The sequence below is a fragment of the Vulpes vulpes genome, unplaced genomic scaffold (genome assembly GCF_048418805.1).
Source record: "Vulpes vulpes isolate BD-2025 unplaced genomic scaffold, VulVul3 u000000630, whole genome shotgun sequence".
In the NCBI taxonomy this organism is placed as follows: Eukaryota; Metazoa; Chordata; class Mammalia; order Carnivora; family Canidae; genus Vulpes; species Vulpes vulpes.
This window is the reverse complement of record NW_027325744.1, coordinates 11,527-36,974: the sequence shown is the minus strand read 5'-3', so window position 1 is coordinate 36,974 and position 25,448 is coordinate 11,527. Positions and strand designations below refer to the sequence as shown.

The 25,448-nt window shown below is 42.1% G+C and overlaps 1 protein-coding gene across 7 annotated transcripts in view; it reads right to left on the bottom strand.

The window, feature by feature from the left end:
* The window catches only part of LOC140596770 (piwi-like protein 1), a 28,085-nt gene extending 2,955 nt beyond the window's left edge, over positions 1-25,130 (bottom strand). The window contains exons 1-16 of one of the 7 annotated variants that reach the window (XM_072745253.1): positions 24,240-25,130; positions 23,431-23,645; positions 22,553-22,671; positions 21,843-21,923; positions 21,336-21,533; positions 19,366-19,477; positions 16,194-16,320; positions 15,864-15,981; positions 15,373-15,487; positions 14,711-14,898; positions 13,485-13,557; positions 11,166-11,366; positions 10,923-11,026; positions 8,226-8,296; positions 7,671-7,827; positions 4,865-5,079 (exon numbers count right to left, since the gene is read on the bottom strand). In XM_072745253.1, coding sequence (XP_072601354.1) covers positions 5,013-5,079; positions 7,671-7,827; positions 8,226-8,296; positions 10,923-11,026; positions 11,166-11,366; positions 13,485-13,557; positions 14,711-14,898; positions 15,373-15,487; positions 15,864-15,981; positions 16,194-16,320; positions 19,366-19,477; positions 21,336-21,533; positions 21,843-21,923; positions 22,553-22,671; positions 23,431-23,553 — 1,854 coding nt within the window. In that variant the 5' untranslated portion in view covers positions 23,554-23,645; positions 24,240-25,130 and the 3' untranslated portion in view covers positions 4,865-5,012. Of the gene's footprint in view, positions 1-4,864; positions 5,080-6,018; positions 7,828-8,225; positions 8,297-10,922; positions 11,027-11,165; positions 11,367-13,484; positions 13,558-14,710; positions 14,899-15,372; positions 15,488-15,863; positions 15,982-16,193; positions 16,321-19,365; positions 19,478-21,335; positions 21,534-21,842; positions 21,924-22,552; positions 22,672-23,430; positions 23,646-24,239 lie in introns of those variants that run through there. The other 6 variants (XM_072745256.1, XM_072745255.1, XM_072745254.1 and 3 more) reach the window with 6 other exon arrangements.
* Positions 25,131-25,448: the final 318 nt, after the last annotated feature.

Genomic DNA, 25,448 nt, shown 5'->3' with positions numbered 1-25,448 from the left:
ACAACACAGAACGTTCCTGAAGGAAATCGAGGAAGGCATAAAGAGAAGGAAAAATGTTCCATGCTCATGGAGAGGAAGAATTAATATTGTGAAAATGTCCATGCTACCCAGGGCAATTTACACATTTCACGCAATCCCTATCAAAATACCATGGACTTTCTTCAGAGAGTTGGAACAAACCATCTTAAGATTCTAGTGTGGAACCGGAAAAGACCCCAAAGAGACAGGGGACTTTTCAAAATGAAGTTCATAGCTGGGGGCATCACAATGCCAGATTTTTGGTTGCTCTACAAAGCCGTGGCCATCAAGACAGTGTGGTTGTGGCACAAAAACAGACCCATAGATCAATGGAACCAAATAGCGAATCCAGAAGTGGACCCTCAACTTTATGGTCAACTAATATTCGGGAAAGCAGGAAAGACTCCCCCTGGAAAAAAAACAGTCTCTTCAATAAATGGTGCTGGGAATATTGGACATCCACATGCAGAAGAAGGATCCCAGGCCATTCTCTGACATCACACACAAAGATAAACTCAAAAAGGATGAAAGATCTAAATGTGAGACAAGAATCCATCCAAATCCGAGAGGCGACGAGAGGCAACACCCTTTTTCAACTTGGCCACAGCAACATCTCGCAAGATACGTCCGCCAAGGCTAGAGAAACAAAAGCAACAAGGAATTATTGGGACTTCACCCAGATCGAAAGCTTCTGCATAGCAAAAGAAACAGTCCACAAAAGTAAAGGACAACCTACAGAACGGGAGAAGATATTTGCAAACGACCGCTCAGATAGCGCGCTCTTATCCAAGGTCTATAAAGAACATACTCAACTCAAGAGCAAAGAAACATACAATCTGATCATGAAACCGGGAAAAGACACCCACAGAAATTTCACAGAGGAAGACAGAGACTCGGCCAACAAGCACATGAGAAGATGCCCCGCATCGCTGGCCATCAGAGAACTACAGATCCAAACCACAATTAGATACCACCGCACACCAGTGATAATGGGGAAAAGTCACAAGACAGGAAACCACAAATGTTGGAGAGGATGCGGACAAAGGGGAACCCTGTTGCACTGTAGGTGGGAATGTGAACTGGTGCAGTTGTTAGAAGAGCATTGAAAATGAGTGATAACCTTATCAGAGGTCAAACTTTGATCTTATTACTGGTGATTTGCCTTGCAGAGAAACCTGAGTGAGCATGCAATGCAGAAAGGCTTTGGAGTTGCCATATGCTTAAGGTTCCTGAGAATATAAACTGATAAATTGTCAATGAAACACAATGTGGAGTCTCACCCCTCCAAATATTTAAAAAGGTCTGACGTATATTCTTGCAATCTGAGTTTTGGCAAGTAGTTCAGAAAATATTGAAAGCTGAATTTCGCAGAGATTCTGCACAGTGTTTTCAGCACCTTTCAGCACACCCCAAAAAAAGAAACAACTTCATGTCCATTGATGAACAAAAGGATAAAAAGATTAGTCTATCTCTACAATGAAATATTATCGCAAGTTAAGAGGAAGGAAACCTCAAGAATTGTGATGACATGCATGGCCATGTAAATTAAATACTGCATGATGGCACTTATATGTGCACCTGGCACAGTCAACACACAGCATCAGGAAAGAGAATAGGAGCTAGAAGGAGGTACAAAGGGGGAAATGTTGCTGATCGGATACAAAGCTTCAATGATACAAATTCAATGTGTTCTGGAATTCTATCTGCAACCAAGGGCCTGTCATAAGCAACGCCGTATTATATGCTTGAAATCAGGAAGAGATTAGAGGATATCAAATGCCCTTACTGTCAAAGAACAACAAGAAATTCGCTAGCAGACACTGTGTGGGGACATACCTTTCTTTTGATGAGACAATATGCAAAACAGAACAACATAGTCATTGAGAACACAGTGAATAGTGTTGACGACTTGCCAAAAATTACAATACTGATGAGGAAGGGGTCTGAGACAGGACATGAGTTGGTTCCCTGGGGAGAGAGGTCCCTGAACACTTGAGATCTGCCTAGGGTCCCGGAGATCATGCTCTGAACCCCTGAACCAAGGGCTGTCTCTTTCTCAAATCCTCCTGCCCTAAGTTCCCTGTGCAAGACATTCCACAACAAGGGGGACTGCCTGAGCCAAGAGTAAAGTTCACATCCTAACGCAGCCATCCACCTCCCGGTTTCAATCCCTCACCCAAAACACAAAGCAGTTGCCCCCAAGTCAAGCTCTTGGAAATGGCAACGGGAAGCCCAACTGTGGTTATCTTCCCCCAGCGCTCACACTGCCATCTGGTTCCCATAAAGCCTTCCTGGGCACCAGTGGACTTGCCCTCAGTGACCAGTGGACTTCTCCCAAGCGGACTCACAACCCAGGATTTTCCAAACATACTGTCCCATGAGGGCTCTGCCAAGAAGTAGCTTCTCTTCAACTGACCAAACATGTTGAACAGTTAATGTGAATTCATGACATTCAAGCATGTTTTAGGCCTCAGGGTGAATGTGTTATTAGACATACTACCACATGTGTGTCATCATTTATTTTTCCTTAAGACGGCTGCATGCTCAACATAGACTAGACACATGACTCTAGATCAAGAGTCGCATTCTCCACTAATGAGCCAGCCGGGCAGTCTCCACTCTGCTTCCAATTCTTATTGTATGTGTGCCATGGCCTGAGGTCAGACCATGCCATGACACTGATGGTCGGGCACTGGTCAGCTCTGTATCTCAGCTGTACAAGCAAATAGCAATGAGCAGGGAATGGATACCAAGCTAACCATAACCTGGCCCTTGAGTCTGATCTTCATTGTCCCAGGGGTAGGCTCTCATTTCACCATTACTAGCACTCATCATACAGACAATGCCATCATATACCATGAAAGAAACTCCTCGATTCTCAGCGGATCGAGGTCACGTGCTCAGCACTGACAGACTTTGACCAGGTTATCTAATGGTGCCTCCAAACCCTCAGAATCTGCAAACCGACCACAACCATGGCTTTGCACCTACCACTATCATAGCTTTAAGCTGACCATAATCATGCTTTAACTGACCAGAACTATGACTTGGAATTGACCAGCCTCCTATGTCCTTTTCCTACTAGTGACTATGGCAGGATCTGTACCACCACGGCTCAAGAGCTTCCCTGGGCTATGTAAGCATGGAGGTGACCTCATAATGGTAGACAGTGCTGAGATTTCCCTTTGCACAGGTCCTTTCTGACATACAGATGCACAGTAACCAATGACTCCATGCCTGAGTCATCATTTCAGTTTAGTTCACTAATTAGAATATGAGTTTTGGGACTCTAAGCTTGGATTCATATCCTGGCTCCTTAATTCAGAGTTCATGAACTTCATCACTGTGTCTCTGTTTCCCCACCTGAGGAGGAGGGAGTGTCAACAAAACATCACATATGTGTTTGATGAGCATTGAATGAACAAAGGTATGGATAGTGATCAGGAAGGTTAAGTAGAAGCTAAATATCCTGTCTGACATCTCACATTTCCCAAGTTCCAGAGCTGGATTGAACCCTGGGAATCTGACTTCCCAGACCATTGCCTTGTAACGCAAACTGGCTTTGCCTAAATACAAGTATTTTACCTTAACACCATTTAGTATTCACAGAATTAGAGGCCTTGAGAAAAAAAAAAAAAGCTATTTGCTTCCTCCCCGAATATACTCTTGGGACTCTTGATCTATCCTGACTATCCTGCATGACGTTCCAATTCCTGAGTCATGATCAGCACATCAAATGTGATGCATAGTAGTGTGCAGGAAAGTAGAGTCACTAGTATCAACTCTTGTGTTTTAAAACGTGTGAGACAAGGTCACTGTGCATTAATTATTCCTCACACTAATATACGTGCCTCAAAACAGTGCCTGGTGACCTTGGCATGTCCTCGGATAAACCACAGCTTAGCTTTTGGACAGAGTTCTGGAGGGCAGTTTAGGAGAACTGAGTAAGACGTTATATGAAAACAACTCTAATGAAGTCTCTGTTTTCAAGCGACATTCCTAGGTGCAAATGCTTCCCATTCTCCACATCTGTAAAATTTACTTTCTCTACTCAAGTGTGTGCATCACCTATTTTTCTTTGAGAATGACTAATAAGTGTTTACATGGTTATCTCTCAGTCATTAGTTTATTAACCAATTATCCACGCAAGTAGAAAGACTGGCTATTTGTTGCATACCTGAGAATAATATTATATATTCACCGTGCTTACACCTTAAGAGGGGAGGAATGGGATGAGGGATAGCATAAAATTGATCTCTCTATAAAGTGTAATTTTGGAAAATGCCCAAAGGGTAACAGGAAATGTGTGTTTGGGGCATAAATGGAATCAGAGACACTCATTCACAGGCTGACTTTTGGGCAACCATTCAGATGAAGGTAGCAACGTGCCCCTGCAAATACGGAACTCGATCCCCATTTTGGGAAAAAACGCAAGGAAGACATTGTAAAGCATTGATAAACAATGACAAGTATCCTCCATATCAACTGGATTCACACTTAATTTCTGAAATGAATACTTTGAATATGTAATTTTGGACACTAACAAAACCTGAAAATAGACGTGGCCATATTTCCCCCTGTGAGGTCCTTCGTGATGACAAATGAGGGCTGCAGGATATAATAGGGAGTAAGACATTTTTTCAAAACGGAGGCACAATATTCAAGGCAGTTAGATTGGCAGAATAACGAAAAACAGAAATGGAGCAATAGAACAAACGAAAACGCGTACATATAACTCTGCATGACAATTTGGGGAGAGGAAACTCTAAACAATGAGAAATATAGTCAGAGAAAGAGTTAACCATCCATTTGGTAGCAAAGAGCATTCAGATCTTTAGGAACATACCATCGCAGTGTAAAGAATTGAGATTGCCCATTGTCACAACGCCAGGTAGAGAGCTGATCACCTCCTCACTCCTCACTCACTCAGCTCAAAGAGTGATAGGTGGGAAGAAAGGCAGAGGTGTTTCCCGTCACCAGGGCAACGTGTATCCTCATAGTGCTTTCAAAGTGAATGCAGCTGCACAGCAACCAACTTCTGCTCTGTAGACAGGGGTGCATCTGGGGAGACAAGGGTGGTATTTGAGAGGAGACACTTTGTATCACAAAGTGTTAGATAAGTAGAGTTTGTATCATAAACTCTATTTTAAGCTGCCTGAGGACCCTCGCACTGTTTTCCAGAGTGGCTGCTCCAGTTTCCTTCCCATCAGCAGGGCCGGAAGGTTCCCCTTTCTCCCTTTCTCCACATCCTTGCTAACGTTAGTTGTTAAATTTAGCCATTCTCACCAGTGTAACGTGGTACCTCATTGTGCTTTTGAATTGTATTTTCCTGTTCACAGGTGTTGTGGAGCATTCTTTCCCGTGCCTTTTGGCCACGTGTAGGTCCTCTTTCGAGAAATGTCTGCCCCTTTGCTCTGTCCATTTCTCAAGTAATATTAAAATATGTCATTAGGGGCGCCTGGGTGGCTCAGCGGTTTGGTGCCTGCCTTTGGCCCAGGGCCTGATCTTGGAGACCCGGAATCGAGTCCCACGTTGGGCTCCCTGCATGGAGCCCGCTTCTCCCTCTGCCTGTGTCTCTTCCTCTCTCTCTGTCTCTCATGAATAAATAAATAAATAAAATCTTTTTAATAAAATACATCATTAAAATATAAAAGTTAAAATAAATAAATAAATAAATAAATAAATAAATAAATAAAATATAAAAGTTAAAAAAGAAAAGATTCCAAAAAGAAGACTTGATAAAACAAGAAACTAGGTGAGATGAGAATAAAGGAAAAAATAGAGGATGACTGTATCTTGAAAGAAAACCGAATCATACAAGGAAAACCTTGAGTTGCTGTGCTATGTTCCCCAGTGCTGGAGGTTCCACTTCTGTTTGGTCAGGAAATGTGCTGGTCACCTGTCCTTCCAGCTGATCCTCCCAGGAAGGGCCTGCTGCACAGATTCTCAGGTGTGTGTGCCTGGGTGGTGTTGCACCGACCTTGTCAGGGGGCCAGGCTGTTTGCTCTGTGAGGGTTTTGTTCCCTGAAACCTTTCATGTCTTTTTTGGGGGGGTGAGAGGCAAAAAGACCACACCCCGATCTCCAGCCCCAGAGATGAGCGATGTGGTGATTGACCAATCTGCAGACTCCGATGGTGCCTGCCTACTCCATTTCTCCCCTAGGGGACCTGGGGGGACGTGGAAATGTGCAATGTTTAGGTTTCCTCAGGCAGTCTTTGCCGCTCTTGCCCTCCCCCCCTCTTCCTGGAGGAACGGGAGGTGTGTCCCTTTCTGTGGTTGCTGGCCCCCCACAAGGAGAACGTTCAACCGGGCCAATGCTGACCCACTCTGCCTCTCCCAGAGGAAGGTGCAGGCTGTGTTCCAGGCCCTTGTATGGACCCAACGTGGACGGGGGTCACCTGGCCCGGCGGGAGATCGTGGTTGATGGCACCACAAACTGAACATTCTCGCAGGCTTGCTCATCTGAAGCCATTTCCCTGAACCAGTACTTGGGAACTCTGCTGGCTCAGGCACCTGGATGCTTTCTGGCCTCCAGGAATATTGAGACCCGGCCACCCTGCACTGACCTGTGGTTCTGCACCCTTTCACCAATGAGTCCCTTTCAGGCAGGGACATCTCTAGAGGAGCACACTTTGAAGGGCCCAGATTTGAACGTTCACTTTCCTAAAGTTGGCTTACACGTGCTCCCTCCCCCACCCCACCCATTATCCTCTGATATATCCCTTTCCGTTTTACTTCTCCACACTCCACTTCATTTTTTCACTTTTCTATTTGTAGACTCAGCCATTCTTGCTTACAACTCGGCTTGATTTCATTGGTGTTCAGGATGGCTTGATAGTTATGTAGCTAATTTTGGGGGACCAGCTGACATGAGGACCTCTACTCTGCTATCTTCCATCCATCTGAAATTTGTTGTTGTTTTTTTTTTAACGGGCCTAATCCAAACTGATTCAGGAGGTTAGTCCATGAAACCTGTCATTCCCCAAAATTCAAGTTTGTTTTTCAAATAAAGTCAGCTTTATTTAGGATCACGCAAACTACTTGAAGCACCACACACACAGGATTCCTTCAGAAGAATCTGTGGAAGGTATAGTCCCCCCACACACCAACTTTACTGTCCTAGCTCCATGAGCTTGACCTAAGCAGTAAGAGAGGTTTCTATTTACAGCCACTCACATCTTAGGGGGAGGAACTTCCTCACAAGGTTGGGGCTGCTCCTATCTGTGGTGGGAACCAGGCCCCAGTGACAAGCAGAGGAGGCAGAGGAGAGGCATTCCCCAGCCCCAGGACCTACAAAACTCCAGAATAAAGAAGTTGCCTAAACACAAACCATCACCAGGCTGTGTTTATGGATTTTAATAAGTACCTGACCTTAACAAGCCCTCCTACATCAAGGCTTGCAGGGAGATTAGAAAAAAAGGAACAGGTTCTTAGGCGGTTCCATGGGGGAGAACACAATCAGGAACGTTTTAGTTCTGCTCTGTCCTCTGACTTGGGTGTGGACCAGAAAGTCAAAGAATGAATTCCCCATCCAGCAACTGATGCCCTCTGTGCCATGTTCTCTCTCTTAATTCACAGATCATAACTGTGATATTCCTTTCAGAGACTGAAATGTAGAGTTTACAAAATCTGCACTTTACAATTTATATACCCAGAGTCTTTAGGGTACACAGATCTTAAGGAGGACTCAATCTGTGGGACTTCATGATCCATCAGTGCTTGAAGCTGACCATCCCCAACTCCATCCCGATACACAATGATAGCTTGTGGTAGAAACTGATTATGTTTACACCAGAGCTTCAGGGCAGCTGGAAGGAAACCAGAAACATGGGTGAATAAGCCGTAACTCAGAACCAACTGGCCACTGCTATTTGTAACAGCTTCTAGGTTCATGTTCTTTCAATCCTGTAGCCTCCAGGACACATTCACTGCCTTTTGGTCTTCACGTGAGCTCAGCATTTCTCAACAGCACCACTACAGAAATTCTGAGCCAGATAATTCTTTGTGGGGGCAGAATGGGTGTTGCTGTCTTCTGTAGCATGCCTGGTCTCTACCCGCTAGTTGGAGGCCAGTAGCACCTCCATCCCAGCTGTTACAATGGAGCGCATCTCTAGGCATTGCCAGACGTCTCCGGGGGGACAGTGTGTTCACTTGCAGACAACTACCCAGATGGAGTCAGGCACACCAATCTTGATGGGACACTAACCTTCCAAGCAGGTTTTAAGCCCGTTCACAAGCTCCTGCCCCGATTCCTGGAAAATGCACTGAGAGAACCACCTTGTTTGGAGAAAAATAAGCTGTCAGTTTGAGATAGGAGTCTTAAAAATTCCCTTATTTTTCATCCTGAGTTAATCTAGGACCTCTGGTGGCGGGGAGGGGGGAGTCACTATGAGTAGCTGAAGATCCAATCAGGAATCCATTCTTTGATGCCTCTGCAGAGATCGAAGCATTGGTCTCTTCCAGTACCCTAGGCATTTATTAAAATTGTGAATGCACACAAATAGGAATATGGAAGCATTCACTAACATTGGTACAAATTACACGCACTTTCAATGTGCAGGACTACTGCCGTCTCATGGTGGACACCCAAAATAAATAGCCAGTGTTCCTGGAGATTCCTGCTTCCAAGCTGAGGTCTTAAAAAAATGGTTCATCCATAATCATGCTTTATGGGAACCACCTGCTTTGGAGCAGTAATTTTTACTTGACCACTTCCCAACAGATCAAGCAATACTGGTCTCAAGTTTCTATCCCCTGTTTTTTTAATTGCTTCAAACTATTGCAATGACCTGACATGATATAATACATTTGTCTGCTTTTTTTCCCCAGAATTTACAGTCTACAAGATGAAATCATGGTATGTTCAAATGCTGAGAACAGAGCAGTGGAAATGTTGTGCCAAAAAGCAAGGGTTCGCCCTTTCATGAAGATGGCGCCGAAGGTGAAGAAGGAAGCCCCTGCCCCTCCCAAAGCTGAAGCCAAAGAAAAGGCTTTGAAAGCTAAGAAAGTGGTGAAAGGCGAGCAGTCACAAAAAAAAAAAAAAAAAAAAAGATCTGCACGTCACCTACATTCCGATGACCCAAGACCCCGTGTCTCCAAAGGCAGCCCAAATATCCTCGAAAGAGAGCCCCCAGGAGAAACAAGCTTGATCACTATGCCATCAAGTTCCCCTTAACTACTGAGTCAGCCATGAAGAAAATAGAAGACAACAATACACTTGTGCTCATTGTGGATGTCAAGGCCAATAAGCACCAGATAAAACAGGCTGTAAAGAAGCTCTATGACACTGATGTGGCGAAGGTCAACACCTTGATCAGGTCTGATGGAGAGAAGAAAGCATATGTTCGACTGGCTCCTGATTATGAGCTTTGGATGTTGCCAACAAAATTGGGATCATCTAAACTGAGTCCAGCCAACTATAAATCTAAATATAAATTTTTTCACCATAAAAAAAAGCAAGGGTTCAAAATTATTTATGAACTGGATGAAATCATTTGGGAAATATAAAAATTAATGAAAGGGAATAAAGGGAAAGGAGAGAAAATGAGTGAAAATCTCAGTGAGGGTGACAAAACATGAGAGACACCTAACTCTGGGAAACGAGGGGTAGTGGAAAGGGAGGTGGGTGGGGGTTGGGGTGACTGGGTGATGGGCACTGAGGGGACACTTGGCGGGATGAGCACTGGGTGTTCTATGTTGGCAAATTGAACTCCAATTTAAAAGAATTAAAAATTTAAAAATGAACCGAATGAGAGCTTAATTTCTTTCCATGATTGAAACATTATTTTCCACATGCCCTCCCACCATAAAAGCAAACCAATATTATATTAAACTAGAACTGGAACTAGACTGGAATAATTGATGCCATTCATGAAAATAAAAATGGACCCCCTTAAAGAATACTCTGTAATTATACCAAGGGGGCTAGTAAATCCTCAGGAAGCATAACAGTGATTGGTGATGGTCATACACATGCTAATGCTCAAGAAACTAAACTGAAGAATGTGCAAACTCCTTTGAAGGTAGGTTCTACTCTAAGCACAGAAAACAAAAGTATCCCTGGAGCAAGGGAGAAACATGAGATATGGAAGCATATGTTCTTCGGCAGATCCATTACATATAGATCTGTGAAGAGCAGATCCTGTACCTATAGGCTTCTGATTGTATTCCTAGGTCTGTCTTCCCCATGTGGGGCCTGAGTCCTTCCCCGTGTGTTAATGGGGAGACTCACTGATCATCAGAGCCCCCAGTGAGCAGAAATCTAACGCTTGGAATCTGTGACTATTGTATCGCCCCTGTGATTATGTCCTATGTCACAGTTGGCTTTAGGGAAGATTTTCCAGATGGACCTTATCTAATTTCATAACCCCCTGAAAAAGCAAGATAGCAGAAGGGGGAAGAGAGATTTGAAGCAGAACAAGGACTGTGTGCTCTGGGGGAGCAGGGCATTCGAGAAGGAATATGGATGAAGTCCCAGGAGCTGAAACAGGCCTGTAGCTGGCAGCCAGCAAGGAAAGGGGGACCTCTGTCCTTCATCTACCAAAAACAAAAACAAAACAAAAAAAAGATTCTACCACAAGGATGTGCACTTGCAATAGGACCTCAAGCCTCCAGAGGAGAATGTGGCTTGGCCAACATGGCCAACCTGATGGCTGCCTGACAGACCTATGCGCAGACACAGGAGTGTCCTCTTAAGCTGCCATGTTTGTCGTCATCTGTTAAGCAGCAACAGAAAAATGATATAGACCCTTCCACATCAAATGTATTTGGAGCATAACTTTGCCAGAAGAGGAAGAGAATACCCTGCCCATGGCCCTCGTCAACAAACATTAGTTAGGCCCACCTCTCCTGTTTGGTCTACAGCTAGTTGCCATCTACACAATGTCTGCCTACGCCCACTCACTGCGTCAATTCCTGATTGATGCTGGACACGAAGCCTGCAATTGACTTCCGCCGATTTACAGTATCATGGAAACAGTCGATACCAATGAACATCGCATTCTGTAACTGAAATTTTTTAAAAAAGGTAAGACATTGAGTTAGAACACAATAGAAGCACAATTAAGCAACTGCGTTTAAGATGGTTGAGTCTTAAATTCCACTGAACACAAGTGAAATAAAGAGAAGGCAATGAAATCCAACGTACTCCTGTCTCCACCTTCCAGAGGGCTCCTCCCATCTTGCAGTTCATCTGCTGGGCAATCTTTGTCGCAATGGTCATCAGCGTCTGGGGTTTGTCTAAGGTCCGTGCCACGACACACTGGCTTGGGATCGGACACTTGACACACAGGTATTGTTTTATGCCATCATACAGGTCTTTCTTTTCACTGGACAGCACGCAAAGGACCTTGAAAGAAAGCAACAAGACTACCGAGGACATGAAACCACAGTAATGGGAGAAGTGGATGTCACGTCAAGCAAACTACCTAGGTGGAGGAACAGAGTCTGTTCATTCAATCCACAGCTGGCCCAGGAGGGTAAAGGGTCTGGAATCCCATTCCATTCAATAATGGCGAAGGTGAGCATATGGAAGAAGAAAGAGCCTAGGAGCCAGGCATGGGCAATATGCATGAATCACTTGCACTTGCAAAGTCTTTACGTCCTGGCTATTCTGTTTCTAGGAGTTTATCATGAAGTTGACACAGAGGGTTAACAAGCACAGACTGAAACGTACCATCATCAGGAACGTCACCCCTTACATGATGGGTGCTATGTGAGAGCACTTGCCAAGCATTGTACTTGACTCAGTTAATTCTTCAATAACCTACTGAGATCAAGACTAGTATCCCCATTTTACCCCTAAGCAAATAAGCTCAGGAGTTATGGAAACTGTCTGATGTACAGGCAGCAGGGCAAGATTTCTAACACGTGCTCAGACCTCCAACAGGACATGGGGTCATAAGAAAGAGCAATTACTGTTTGGTTGCTTTCTAACTATAATGGAAGATCCTCAATGTATTATTTCTAACATGATGCTTCTAGGAAGATTTTTTGGGGATAATCCTCAATCAGACTAGGGAAATTCCTTTCTCATTTTAAAAATTTCACATGAATGAATGTGGAATTCTATCAAATGCATTTTGTACTTTTTTTTTTTTTTACATTTAATCTGCAATTATTTTTCCTATAATTCACCACACTGTTTCTTTTTCTGAAGATTGCATTTCAGGCTTACTGTCACCCTAGGCCCATGGTATTCTACTTTTTTTTTTTTTATGATTTTTAATTTACTTATCTGATAGAGAATGAGAGTTATCACAGGAGGAGAGAAAGAGAAAGAGGCACTGAGCAGGGAGCCTGATATTCTAATATCATTGCTACTTTCAAGTTATTCTTTGGTTTTTGAATGTATATGATTTAATGATTTCTAATTGTAATAGACTGCAGTCAATGTGTGTGTTTGAAAGGACACCAATCCATTATTGGCTTAGGATTTCTCCATGCCTGTTGGGATCACTTAAAGATGAAGGCTAAACTAACTTATAGATATGCTTTTCTTAAAGCACCTAATCTTTTGGGTACAGATTACACACACACACACCTCCATTTATTTATATATACACATATATAAATATACGTATTTATGTATATTTCAATAGCTCAATACGTCAGGCTTTTAAGTACAATTGCAAAATCTAGATTCTAATTTTTTCTGTGATGATTTCTGAGTATTCAGAGAGTGGTCAGCTAATGCATCCTACAATTTCAGCTTCTGGAATAGCATAGGCCAGTCTCCTCCTAAGAAGAGCTGTTCAAACTGATGAAAACACAGGGACTGTGCCTGTTTGGGGCTCAGGCAGTCTAACAAGGTCATAAAGAGTTATTAGGTTAAGACAGGAAAGAAGTAGGGACCCAGAGAGATGATCTCAGCAATTGAGGCCACTTTCTCCCAAAGTGTTTGCCCACTCTCCAGTGAACATGGCTGAAAGGTCAGAGACCATGAACAGGCTGACAGCCTCAGAGACAGGAAAGGACAGAAATTGAAGACAAGTCCCTGCCAAAGAAAGGGCACTTGAGATTAATTTTGAGTGGTAGACACTCAAGATCTAACAGATGAGATTTATAACACTACAAGGTAAGACAGGAAGCTGCTGTCAATGGGACACCTGAGTGGCTCAGCGGTTTAGCACCTGCCTTTGGCCCAGGGCATGATCCTGGAGTCCTACATCGGGCTCCCTGCATGGAGCCTGCTTCTGTCTCTCCTGTCTCTTTCATGAATAAATAAAATCTTTGTAAAAAAAAAAAAAAAAAAGGGTGGGGGCAGCCCCGGTGGTGTAACGGTTTAGCACCGCCTGCAGCCCAGGGTGTGATCCTGGAGACCCTGGATCGAGTCCCACGTCGTGCTCTCTGCATGGAGCCTGCTTCTCCCTCTGCCTGTGTCTCTGCCTCTCTCTATCTGCATCTGTATGAATAAATAAATAAAATCTGAAAAAAAAAAAGGAAGTGCTATCAAATAGAAACTTACCATCTGTGTTTTGGAGGAAACATGATTTTCTAAGACGGTTGTATAGGACTGGACTGTATCACTTACTTCAAGCCTAGAAAATAAGTATATATCATCTGTATTCAAAAGTTAAGTATGTAACAAACGTTTTATGCAGCCAATGGAGCACCACATAAAAACAAGGTACAATGTTAAAAAAAAAAAAAAACTACTTTTAACTAATGGTCATGAAAGATTTACTTATTTGAGCGAGAGCTAAACCGCTGAGCCACTCAGGTGTCCCATTGACAGAGTAAAATCATTAAATCATATACGTTCAAAAACCAAAGAATAACTTGAAAGTAGCAATGATATTAGAATATCAGGCTCCCTGCTCAGTGCCTCTTTCTCTTTCTCTCCTCCTGTGATAGCTCTCATTCTCTATCAGATAAGTAAATTAAAAATCATAAAAAAAAAAGTAGAATACCATGGGCCTAGGGTGACAGTAAGCCTGAAATGCAATCTTCAGAAAAAGAAACAGTTAGTGTGGTGAATTATAGGAAAAATAATTGCAGATTAAATGTAAAAAAAAAAAAAGTACAAAATGCATTTGATAGAATTCCACATTCATTCATGTGAAAAGAAATTTTTAAAATGAGAAAGGAATTTCCCTAGTCTGATTGAGGATTATCCCCAAAAAATCTTCCTAGAAGCATCATCATGTTAGAAATAATACTTTGAGGATCTTCCATTATAGTTAGAAAGCAACCAAACAGTAATTGCTCTTTCTTATGACCCCATGTCCTGTTGGAGGTCTGAGCACGTGTTAGAAATCTTGCCCTGCTGCCTGTACATCAGACAGTTTCCATAACTCCTGAGCTTATTTGCGTAGGGGTAAAATGCACACATAAGGGGAGGGGCAGAGAGTGAATCTTAAGCATACTCTCCACTGAGCACCCAGCTGGATCTGAGCCAAAACCAAGAGTCAGATGCTTAACTGACTGAGCCACCCAAGTACCCTGATAAGTTTGTTCTTAAAACAAAAATAAGTTCAATGTTTGGCTTCCTCAGCATGTATCCCAATAGCCACAAACTATATATCCCCAAAGCCTATTTTACAGTTAATTGGAATAGATTAGGCTTTTTTGTTTACAAACCTCCAGGGTTTTAATACAGTGACCAATTCCTATAATTTAATATAATCTGACTCCACTTTACCTCCGATTTGAAGATCGGTTGTTATAGATCTTAATTTCAGCTCTACTTACATTTTTGCCTCTCTCATAGCTATGCCCATGGTGGGTGTGACTTTCCGTAGACTCTGTACTAAGGATGAGGCCGCTCCATAATTTCTCGTAGGATAGAGTATTAGCCAATGATCTAGTGACTTCACATTGAGTAAGGGTCCACTTCTGGTCTCTCTCGACCAATCTGCAAACTGTGGATGGGAGTCAAACTGGAAGACATAGTATAAGACTTCAATTTTTAAAGAAATACCGACAAAGAGCCTTTCTATTGCAAATTCTTGCTACTTCCTACTGAAACGTTACAATTTTAAACTTTGGTCATAACTGAATTACATACTCTTCCCTTAAGATAGTGGTAAGTAATACTGGGATTCTATCATGGGTTACTCTGGATTGTTTGGATTCTAGCTATTTGACTCTTAAGGATATACTTGGCAGATTGTTTTGCCACGAGAGATGTCCACAACTCCAAACATGGTAAACTATAGAGTTTACTATATGCCAAGGATGTTACATGCTTTCTAACTGAACACCTGCTCGCTCTCCCCTAGAGAAAGGACAAACAGCCCAAGAAGAGAGAGCAGTGAGTTACTGACCTGACTTAGGTCCTCTGCATTATTATTCATTTGGCCCCAAATGACTGCAAGAGTAACTAGAACATGACCATTTTGAAGCTGTCTTACCGCTCTTCTTCCTTGAAAAATTCTTACTTCTTTCAAGATCCTTCCCGAGAAGGACACGAAGTTGGTATCAAATTTCAAATCCCAGAGTTGAAGTTCCCGTTGTACCTCCCTATTTCTGAAAGTTAAAATATTTCCACAGAATAGAACCAAAGGAAATAAGCAAAAATGATGATCCATTTGCAAAATTCTAGTTAATCTAAGATGCCTTGTTGTTTGTCTTCTGTATTGACATGTTGCAGAGAGAGGGTTTCTAGTACTCTGAAATCATGTCCTTACTCTCACATTTGTGCTTAGGGTCTTTCTATTTTGTTCTTCCCCTCCAGACCTCCTCTAACTTTGCATCAATGGAACAAATAGAGTTGTTCCCACAAGAGGTCGTTTTCTTCCAACCTGTTGTTTTTTAGTTGGAGAATCTGAGATATCAAGAGTTCTGCACGGGTCTCATCTTCAGGACACACACACAAAGACACAGAGAGAAGAATAGGACTTACGTTTGTATAGTATTCATCAGTTTCCGTAATTCGTGCTGCCTTCTTTCTGGATCCAACCTCATATGAAGAGCCAAGTCTCTCATCACCCTGTAGTCTTTTCGCATTTTATCTGATAGACCTTTAAAAAGTTAAGAAGATATAGCTAAACAAGCAAGAATAAATATGTATGTGAAGAAGCCTTGATGATTTTATCTGGAAGAGGAAGAGCCAATGGAGAGAACACAGCTCTGGGTCATTATGGAGTACTGTGAGAAGCCTGTACTTCTACATCATAACATCTGGGGCTTGAAAGGGGTGGTCTTCTATGAGGACTGCATAAATCTGAAGTACCTGTCAGGTAGCATAGCTCAGGAACCAGCATTATAGGCTTATGGGGTGTGTCCTGTTGGCTCTTTTTCCATTTGCCTTTGCTGATCAACAGTGGCTGAGTTAGGTCAGTAACCTCTGTATTATACTGCTGCTCAAAAGAGGTGAGAAAGAACACTGGTGTGACTGTCAGCAAAGCCTAGTCAAGTCACCTAAATAGGTACAAAAAAGTCTGGATCACCAACAGAGGCCCAGGGGTGTGCTAGGAAGACTATTTCCCCAAGTTTAAGAACACGTTAAAGATACTCTTAATAGTCTCTTAATTTAGATGTCCCAGGGATGACCTCTTTTTTCCTTGTAAGCACACATGGCCCAGGAGAACAAGACTCTCATAAACATTGTGTTGGGGTCACTGTACCAGCCTTCTTTGACTTGCTATAGGTAAATGCAGGACCAAGCCTTGAATTACATATTTCTCACTATAGTACTGCCTTAAAAAATTAAGGATGTAATTAAGAACTTTGAAGAGGATTCCCACATTAATGGGGGACGACAAACCTGGTCACTCCTTGCAGCTGCAATACTACAGCTATTCCAAACATGCCTCCTGCATCATCGAAACTTTTCCGCCAGGAAAAGGCATTTGCCAAGACATTTATCCAGAAGCTCCTATCCCTAGGCTGCAATTCCTGTACAATAAAGTGCCTTTCCTCTCCCACATAAAGTGATGGTCTGTCATAGATCCTTCCATGCTGACCAGTGAGATCCTCATCAGTCACCAGTTAGCCACATGAATTCTGGTGGGATTGGTTAAATATCTTGAGAATGTCAAAGGAGTTCCAGAGACAAGAAGACTTCAAATCCAGTGTTCATGGTGCTTTACCTCTGGAGCTGAACTACTACTTTTAATTCTCTGTAGTTATTTGAAAGGCAGCTGGGATTCACCTCCGTTCCCCTGCTTCTAGAGTCTTAAGGCAGGAGCTTGTGCAAGTATATGTATATACATGTGTGCGGAATCATGGCATCATTTTAGGGCCTCAATCACCACTCCCACCACTGAGACTAGCACAGCCTTTGTACAAGCTGTTCTGTCGAGAACTTTGAGCAACACACTATTAATTCTCATGGCTGTCCTGTGATATCCCATAGGGATCTCCTACAACACCAACTTCTGCATCTCCACAGGAATTTCCTTGTCCCACTTTGCATTACTATGAAAGCTTTTCTGCAAGCCAGGATTGTGCTTTCCTTTTAAGGGCTCATCTATGGATTTCAGGATTTTTCTAGATCTCATGACAATACAACTAGATTGCCATCTGTTATTATACTGAGTTCCCACCAGGACATCCCAAGACTACTCAAGTCATTTCAAAGGTCACCTAAACCAATGACTTTTGAAGTAAAATCTGGAGAATGAGCAAGCAAATATCAGCCTGATATCCCTGTCTGCAACTCCATCATAGGCTATGTCAACCCAACAATCCCCAAGCCAGCTCCTCACACAGAATCTCCCATTGCAATAAGTGATGCCAGCCTCCACTCACTTCCTCAGATAAAGCCAGAGACTCCTCTTACCATTACTCACTACATTTGAGCCATCAAAAGTCCTCTTGTCTGCCCCATCCATTCCCTTTCTAATCCAGGTTACCATTATCACTGATCTAAATAGACTTAAGCACCTCCCTACTGGTGTCCCTGCCTCCCTTTTTACCCGCATATTCCCTGTACCCATACATTCCCTGTACATTAGACCCACATCTGTAAAATAAAGTGCCCCATTTCATCTATCTGTATAGTCTCACTTAACGGTAAAATCCAATGTGTGTAGGTGGATAGAACTTTATACAGTGTGGCTCCCACGTCCTCCTCTGACGTCATATCCTGCAACCCTGTACACGTCCCACCCACAACTGGGTTTATTTCTTGACAGGACACTCTAGCCTTGTTTGGGATCTGGATACATCATGCCCATCCTGAAAGTGGTGTAAGAGACAATTCTTCTCACCAATCTGCACACAGCTTGCTCCTTTCTGACAGTCACATGCCAGCTACTCAGAGCTTTCTATGACCAGCAGTCTAAGCCACCAGACATTCTCCATAACACCTCTTGATTATCTGCATAGATTTCCCCCAATACATGCTTTCTTCTTGTCTGCCATCTCTCTTCCTGCTACAAGGATGCAAGTTCCTTAAGAACAGAGAACTCAGTAGTCTTACCAATGTATACCCAAGTTGTATAATGAGCACTCATTACATGCTTTCAGGTTAAACAAGTAAGTACTAAGCGTGGAGCACAAGTGGGGATGATGCCATAATAGCACCATACCCTTGAATGGCTGTGTACTCTCAGTGCTTCCAAGTAGCTAGGTTTTGGATTCCTAATAAAATTTAGAGAAAAAAAAACCCCAGCTTATACTTTTCTAAGTTCTTTCCGTTTGCTATAAATATCTCTAACTCCTTGAATTCTCTCTTAACTGCCAAAGCTAGAGAACCAACCTCACCACCTAGTGCATCTTTGTTCATGAAGTTTACTTGTTTCTTTGTGAATAAAGATTGAGGAATCCGGGATCCCTGGGTGGCGCAGCGGTTTGGCGCCTGCCTTTGGCCCAGGGCGCGATCCTGGAGACCCGGGATCGAATCCCACATCGGGCTCCCGGTGCATGGAGCCTGCTTCTCCCTCTGCCTATGTCTCTGCCTCTCTCTCTCTCTCTCTGACTATCATAAATAAATTAAAAAAAAAATAAAAATAAAAAAATAAAAAAAAAAGATTGAGGAATCCATGAGTTATGAGATTTAGCACACAAGTGACATAATTTCTGATAGTAATTTTTCACTTTTTCATTTTGAACCAAGTCCTAGAGAGCTGAAACTTCTACATAGGTGAAGTCCTCATATCTGAAATTTTGCCATATTTTATTTTCAACCCACCAATCCATCAACATGTTTAAAACTATCATAGCCATGTCCAAGACTCATTAAAGAGGTCTTATTGGAGCCATTCTAATTATGTAACATATATACAAGGTACCCAAATACATGGACAAATTCATGTAAGTTATAATACCCTCCAAGAGAAACCCTGTAATATATAGATTTTGACTTATGATCTAACATGTGACTATCAGTTATACATAGGAGACATATTTGATTAAATAAGAAAAAATATTTAGACATACTGAAATAAAAGATTGCATACCTCCCTGTAGTAGTCTACAAAGGTGATTTCAGCACCACCTGATTTCTTAAATTTGGTTCTGGGATTATCCTCCCAATTAATAGCATCCACCCTATAGGTTTTGTTGTTATACCTGTGGAATATTCACAATATATGGTATTATTCCTAATGTATTCATAGCATGGGATCAGGCAAGAATTAATAGGCTTTAAATCCTACAGGTAATTGCAGGATATATCAGCTTTATTATATTCAATATATTCACCGAGTTGTACACTCTTCAACACAACCCAAACACCACAACCACGAGCAGTCACTCCTCATGTCCACTCAACTTCCCCAGTCCTTAGATAACTGCTAGTTTAAAGTCCATCCTATACGTTTGCCTACCTGACCTGTTGCATAGGAATTGAGTCATACGATATGTGACCCTTCCTGACTGCCTTCTCCCACTCAGCATAATGTCTTTCGAGATTCATTCCTGCTATAGCATATACTTGTACTTAATTCCTACTTATTGCCAAATAAAAACATAGCATATCTATAATGGGATATATGTTTCAGCGGATGAACATTCAAGTTGTTTACACTCTTAAGCTATTATGAATAATGCTGTCAGGTCTACAAAATTGGTACATTGGCCATAAGTTTTCATTTTTCTTGGGTACATAACCAGGAATAGAACTGCTGGATCACATGGCCACACTATATTTAGCATGTTGAGGAAGTGCCATACTGTTTTCCAAGGAGATCATACCATTTCACATTTATACCAGCAACGTTTGAGGGTTGGTTCAGATTTTTCACATCCTTGCCAACATTTAGTATCTGCTTTCTTAATTTTAGCCATCCTAGTGGGTACGAAGTGCTATTTCACTGTGGTTTTACTCTGCATTTCCCTCATGGCTAATAACATTGAGTATATTTTCATGTGATTATGGATCATTTTTATATTTTGTTCAGAGAAATGTTGATTCAGATCCTTTACCCATTTTTTAAAAGTTATCTTTTGACTTGTACCTGTTCTTTACTTAAATAGATGCAAGTTATGAGATTGAGAGAAAACAATTGCAAATCACCTTTCTATCCATTGTTTTTCACTTTTGACTTTGAAGAACAAACGTGTTTAATTTGATGAAGTACAATTTATACTTTTCTTTTGTCATCCCTTCTCTGTTGGTGTCCTATAAGGGTTTTGCTCACCTAAAGAAGATTTACTCCTATAGTTTCTTCAAAGACTTTTAAACTTTTAACACTTACATTGAGGTCTATTTTGAGTTTATCTTGGAGTGAAATTGGAGTTAATTTTGTATATTGTGTCAGGAAGGGCCAGGTGGATACCCAGTGGTCACAGCAATATTTGCTGAAAGAGTATTCCTTCTCTAAACTGTCTTGACACTCTTGTTGAAAAAAAGAAACTGACTATAAACTGACTTTGGGACTCAATTCTATTCCATCAATCTTTTCATCTGTCCTTTTGCCACTGTCTTGATTACTAGCTTTATATGTTTTGAAATTAGGGAGCAAAAGTCCTCAACTTTACTCTTAAGATGATGTTGCTAAACAACTTTCAATCCACACTCAAAGTGTCTGGTTTAAAGGGAGAGGAAAAAACTAACTTCAAGTGGAAATTTGCCCATAGGTTCTATCTAATTAAGCCCTGATTTTTTTTTAACTAGTTAGACACAAAGCAAAAGAAATTTGGAAGGAATATATTCTGTTATGTGCAGGACAGGGTTCCACAAGATGACTGGATCAGCATTAGGAATTAAGAACAGCGAAGTCTACAAATGACACGTATCCCTCTCTCATGCAATAGACCTAGATGAGAAAAGCATGGACTGACTTGGCCATTGCCATGCCAGGTCAGCTTCTGAACTTTAACTACTTAGTGGTTTGAGAACTATGGGAACATCTTCTCGGGGTGGGGGTGGTGATCAAAGTAATGGGATAGGTTTGTTGTTTTTTTTTTTTTTTTTAAGCAGACTTACAGTGTAAAAACAATTGACCCGATTAATTCTTTAGAAACTTGCTCAACATCTTCCTTTCTGGTTTGTGGATCACGAAGACCTGTTATTAAATCATAAGCTGTTTGCATTCGGAGCAGTTTATGGTTCACATCAGCACAGAGGGTAATGCTGGTTTCATACTCAAGAATAGAAGTAACGTATCCAGGCCAGATGACCAGCCTGCAAATAGAACACGTTAGATGGGATTATCAAACTCCAAGCTCTGAGTATAGAGCAAGTGTCACAGGGCCCTAAAAAGGCACTTGAGAGTCAAGCCGTTTCATCTCTTATTTTTAATAAGAAATGGTCTTTTGAAGGACCTTTCCAATAGAGATTTACCTGCTGTGCTAGTTATACCTAATTTTTGTTAAACCATTTTATCATCAACCACAGGCTTACACATATATACCTACATATGTATGCATGTGAGAATCTATGGGATTTAGATGTATACATTACAAACATTACATGAAACTATTTTATACCAACTTGTGATCGAAGAACTCAGTGGCCTCTTGCTTGTTATAATAGTTGCGACCAACTTGCTTCAAATTCATCTGCTTCAAAATTCTAAAAATTGAAGAATAAGTTTTGTTGAAATAGTATGAATATTAAGCATTTGGTAATACACATGAGGATACATTAGGGGGAAAAATCTGCCAGCAACTTTGTATTACACATAATAAACAGATGTACCTGGTACAAGTAAATTATATTGTGAGGTAGATATTAAGGTCCATTTATCCTCTGTTTTCCCCTCCTTTCCCTTATATACAACAAACTGTCATGGAAAGACCATTAGGATATCCTCCATTCCCAGAAATGAACCAAAACATCTTTTGCAGATGATGTGCCTCCAATTTGGGATATTTGTCCACCACTGTTACTACAAAATAAAAAACCAGTGCATTTGCTCTAGGGAGAAATATGCATAGGCATGCATACTCGATGTATGCTCCTCCTTCCAGGCAGGTCCAGGCACAGGATATGGGGGTAGGCAGGGAGAATACTGAGGATAGGCCACAGAACTTAAGCATGTCTAGGTGAGGGTCAAGTCCCATTTCATCCCCAAGATCCGTTGCCCTCTCAGGATGAGGAGGTGTCAAGAACATGAAATTCTAGGAGCAAATGTCTATGTTCAATGCCACTGACACATGAACACAGTCATATCTCAAGGAAACTAAAGCTTATAAACACACCTTCTAAAGAGAATGTTGTAATAGCGTAAGCAGTCTGGTGAGTTGGGTGAGAGTTCGCTGATGAATTCAATGGTCAGCTTCACAACCTGGTTTTTCAGTAGGCTGACCAATTCCGTTTTCTGAGATAAAGAAAAAACAAGAGGGTCTAGCAGTCCTTCCGAAGACAATAAGCTCATTATTGAACCACAAATCAATAGGTCACCTGGGTATAAAACACACCAGTGTGACACATGCAGGGACAATACAAGACTTATAAGGCTAAAGTGAGGAGTCAGAATTAAACATTTACAACTACTTTTTTTTAACTTAAATGAGCTCCTGTAGATTATCCATTTGGTAAATAGATGTTTATTGAAAAAATATTAAGTCCTTCTAATGTTTTTGCTGAAAGATAAAAACTATTCAATACTTCATCAGCACTTGACCCATATTTGCCTTTGAAAATGTAAAAACATGTATATATTTTGCTCTCAGATTCATTTTAAGCACTGACATAAAAAAAAGCACTGACATGAGGCAGGAGGGAACATCAGTGATAAGCACACATGGCACGTGGGTGTTACAAATCCCATGGGCAAGAGATCTTCAGGTCTCCTCAAATCGTTGTACAAAAATGGTATTTGCTTTAAAACAGTGAAGATGTGAGAGGAAGAGAACAAAGGTCAAGAAAATGTCTAGGGTGCCTGGGTGGTTCAATTTGTTAAGCATCTGCCTTTGGCTCAGGTAGTGATCCCAGGTCCTGGGATTGAGCCCCGAGTTGTGCTCCCTGCTCAGTGGGGAGACTGCTTCTCCCTGTCCCTCCGCCCTCTTGCTCATTCTCTCTTGCTCTATCAAGTAAATAAAATTTAAAAAGAAAACATCCAATAACAGTACTTAACCGGCAACAGTAGCTTGTGAGGTAATAATAAAGAGCTCCCATCAAATATATGGCACTCTCCAATAAATGCTTTATGCTGCAAAAGCAATTCTGAACGAACTTTTCCATCCTCGATGTCTGGCATGTAGTCAATGTTGTACTTATATGTGACCTGCTGGGGGCGGGACGTCACTCGGAAATGGTTTGTGAATAGCTTTACAGGTCTACCCAGCGTGCCTGCAAAAATGAATTCACGTGTCAATAATGAAACAAGCAGACTGACTGTACCTAAATAATGTGGACATCCCAATACTGAAAGCCAAAGTTAGGCCAAACAAGGATATTAACCACCAAACACATAAACATTTACATACAGCTGATGTCCAGAGTATGTATCATCCATTTAGAGGAGTCCTCACTCAAGCAGACATTTAGAGAGTTAAAATAGAAGATTAAAATATTTAACAAGAGATCAGAAGAAAGATCTCTAACACAAGGCTTCCAACAGGGGGAGTGGGTGGGGAGCCAGAATAATGTAAATGTTGTAATTATGCTTAGGTTTCTTTTATCTAAAGTCTCAGTGCATTCAAAGAGCTGGGTCATTCTGTCTTAGTGGCTATAAAAGGAAGAGAAAAATGGAGAGTCCATCTAGGACTCTCTAATAGTCTCTGTTTCTGCAAAATCAGGTGCCATTACAACAACGTAAGCAGATTGGGAGGTTACCTCCACTCACAGTGATGGGATGAAGTTTTACACACACTCTTAAACACAAACATGCACAGGTTTCACGTGAACAATTCCCTCAGGCTGGGTCGTTAATGGCCAGCATACCTGTCGTGGACTCTCTAACATGTTCCAAGTACTGTCGGGTATCCACCACATGGTCTCGAAAAATGCCCCCAAAATGCTTTCTCTCCTTCAGTGAGGTTGCCCGCAGTCTAGTCGCCAGCTGGAGTTCCTCTACATGGAAACGGATGTGAAAGCCATGAGTCTTATACAATAAAAAAAGGGAGGAAACATAAAACCACAAAGGACAATATTAAACACCAGCTATTAAGTAAAACTAAGTTGAGGTCGCTGGAGTTAGGAAAGTTAGGACTGTCCAACAATCCAAAGGGTATTTCAGTCATTGGTCACCAGAAAGGGGGAATGGGACCTGGAAACCCCTCTGAACAAGAGCCCACCCCACATCAGTGGCCGGCCTGGCCAGCCCCACATCCATCCCCATGGAATCTGCTTTTGCGCCAGACACTTGTCCGGAGTGCAAGCAGAAACTTTGTCCTTAGCCAGCAGCTTTATAGGCCAATCACTTGGCACCTCACTGCCCTCTCAGGAGCACTGGAAAATGCTGACTGAATAAGCAGTTTATAAAAAAAAAAGTGCATGAAATTGCCTTTGATACAAAATAACTGAGATGTTCTTTTTAACAGCTACTGGAAAAGGCTCTATTTTTTAATTACATTGAAATATGCGTACAGACTTTACGAGGCACCATTTGGAGGACAAGACAAAGCAGTCTTTCAAATACCCTGAAAGAGGGGATTTATGAAGATGGAGGAGTAGGGTCCTCACCTCACCAGGTCCCCAACTTCCCTACAGAACTTCCAAACCATCCTGAACACCTACGAATGTGACCTGAGATTTAAAGAGAGAACAGCCGGAACTCTACAGAGAGAAAAGTTTTGGCTTCTAACAAGACAAGACAGGAAGGGGGAAAGGGAAAGGGAGAAAGGGAAAGGGGAAAAGGGAGAAAGGGGGAAAGGGGGAAAAGGGGAAAGGGGGAAAGGGGGAAAGGGGGAAAAGGAGAAAGGGGGAAAAGGGGAAACGGGGAAAGGGGGAAAAGGAAAGGGAAAGGGAAAGGGAAAAGGAAAGGGAAAGGGAAAGGGAAAAGGAAAGGGAAAGGGAAAGGAAGGAAGAAGCCTGGGGCAGGTGGGGGGGTGGGGAGCTGCAGGCCAGAGGAGATGGCTCCAGCCTGGCGGGAAAGCCTGGGCGCCCCTAGAGCCCAGCCCCGGAGAGGAGGGGCGTCGGGCTGAACCCAGG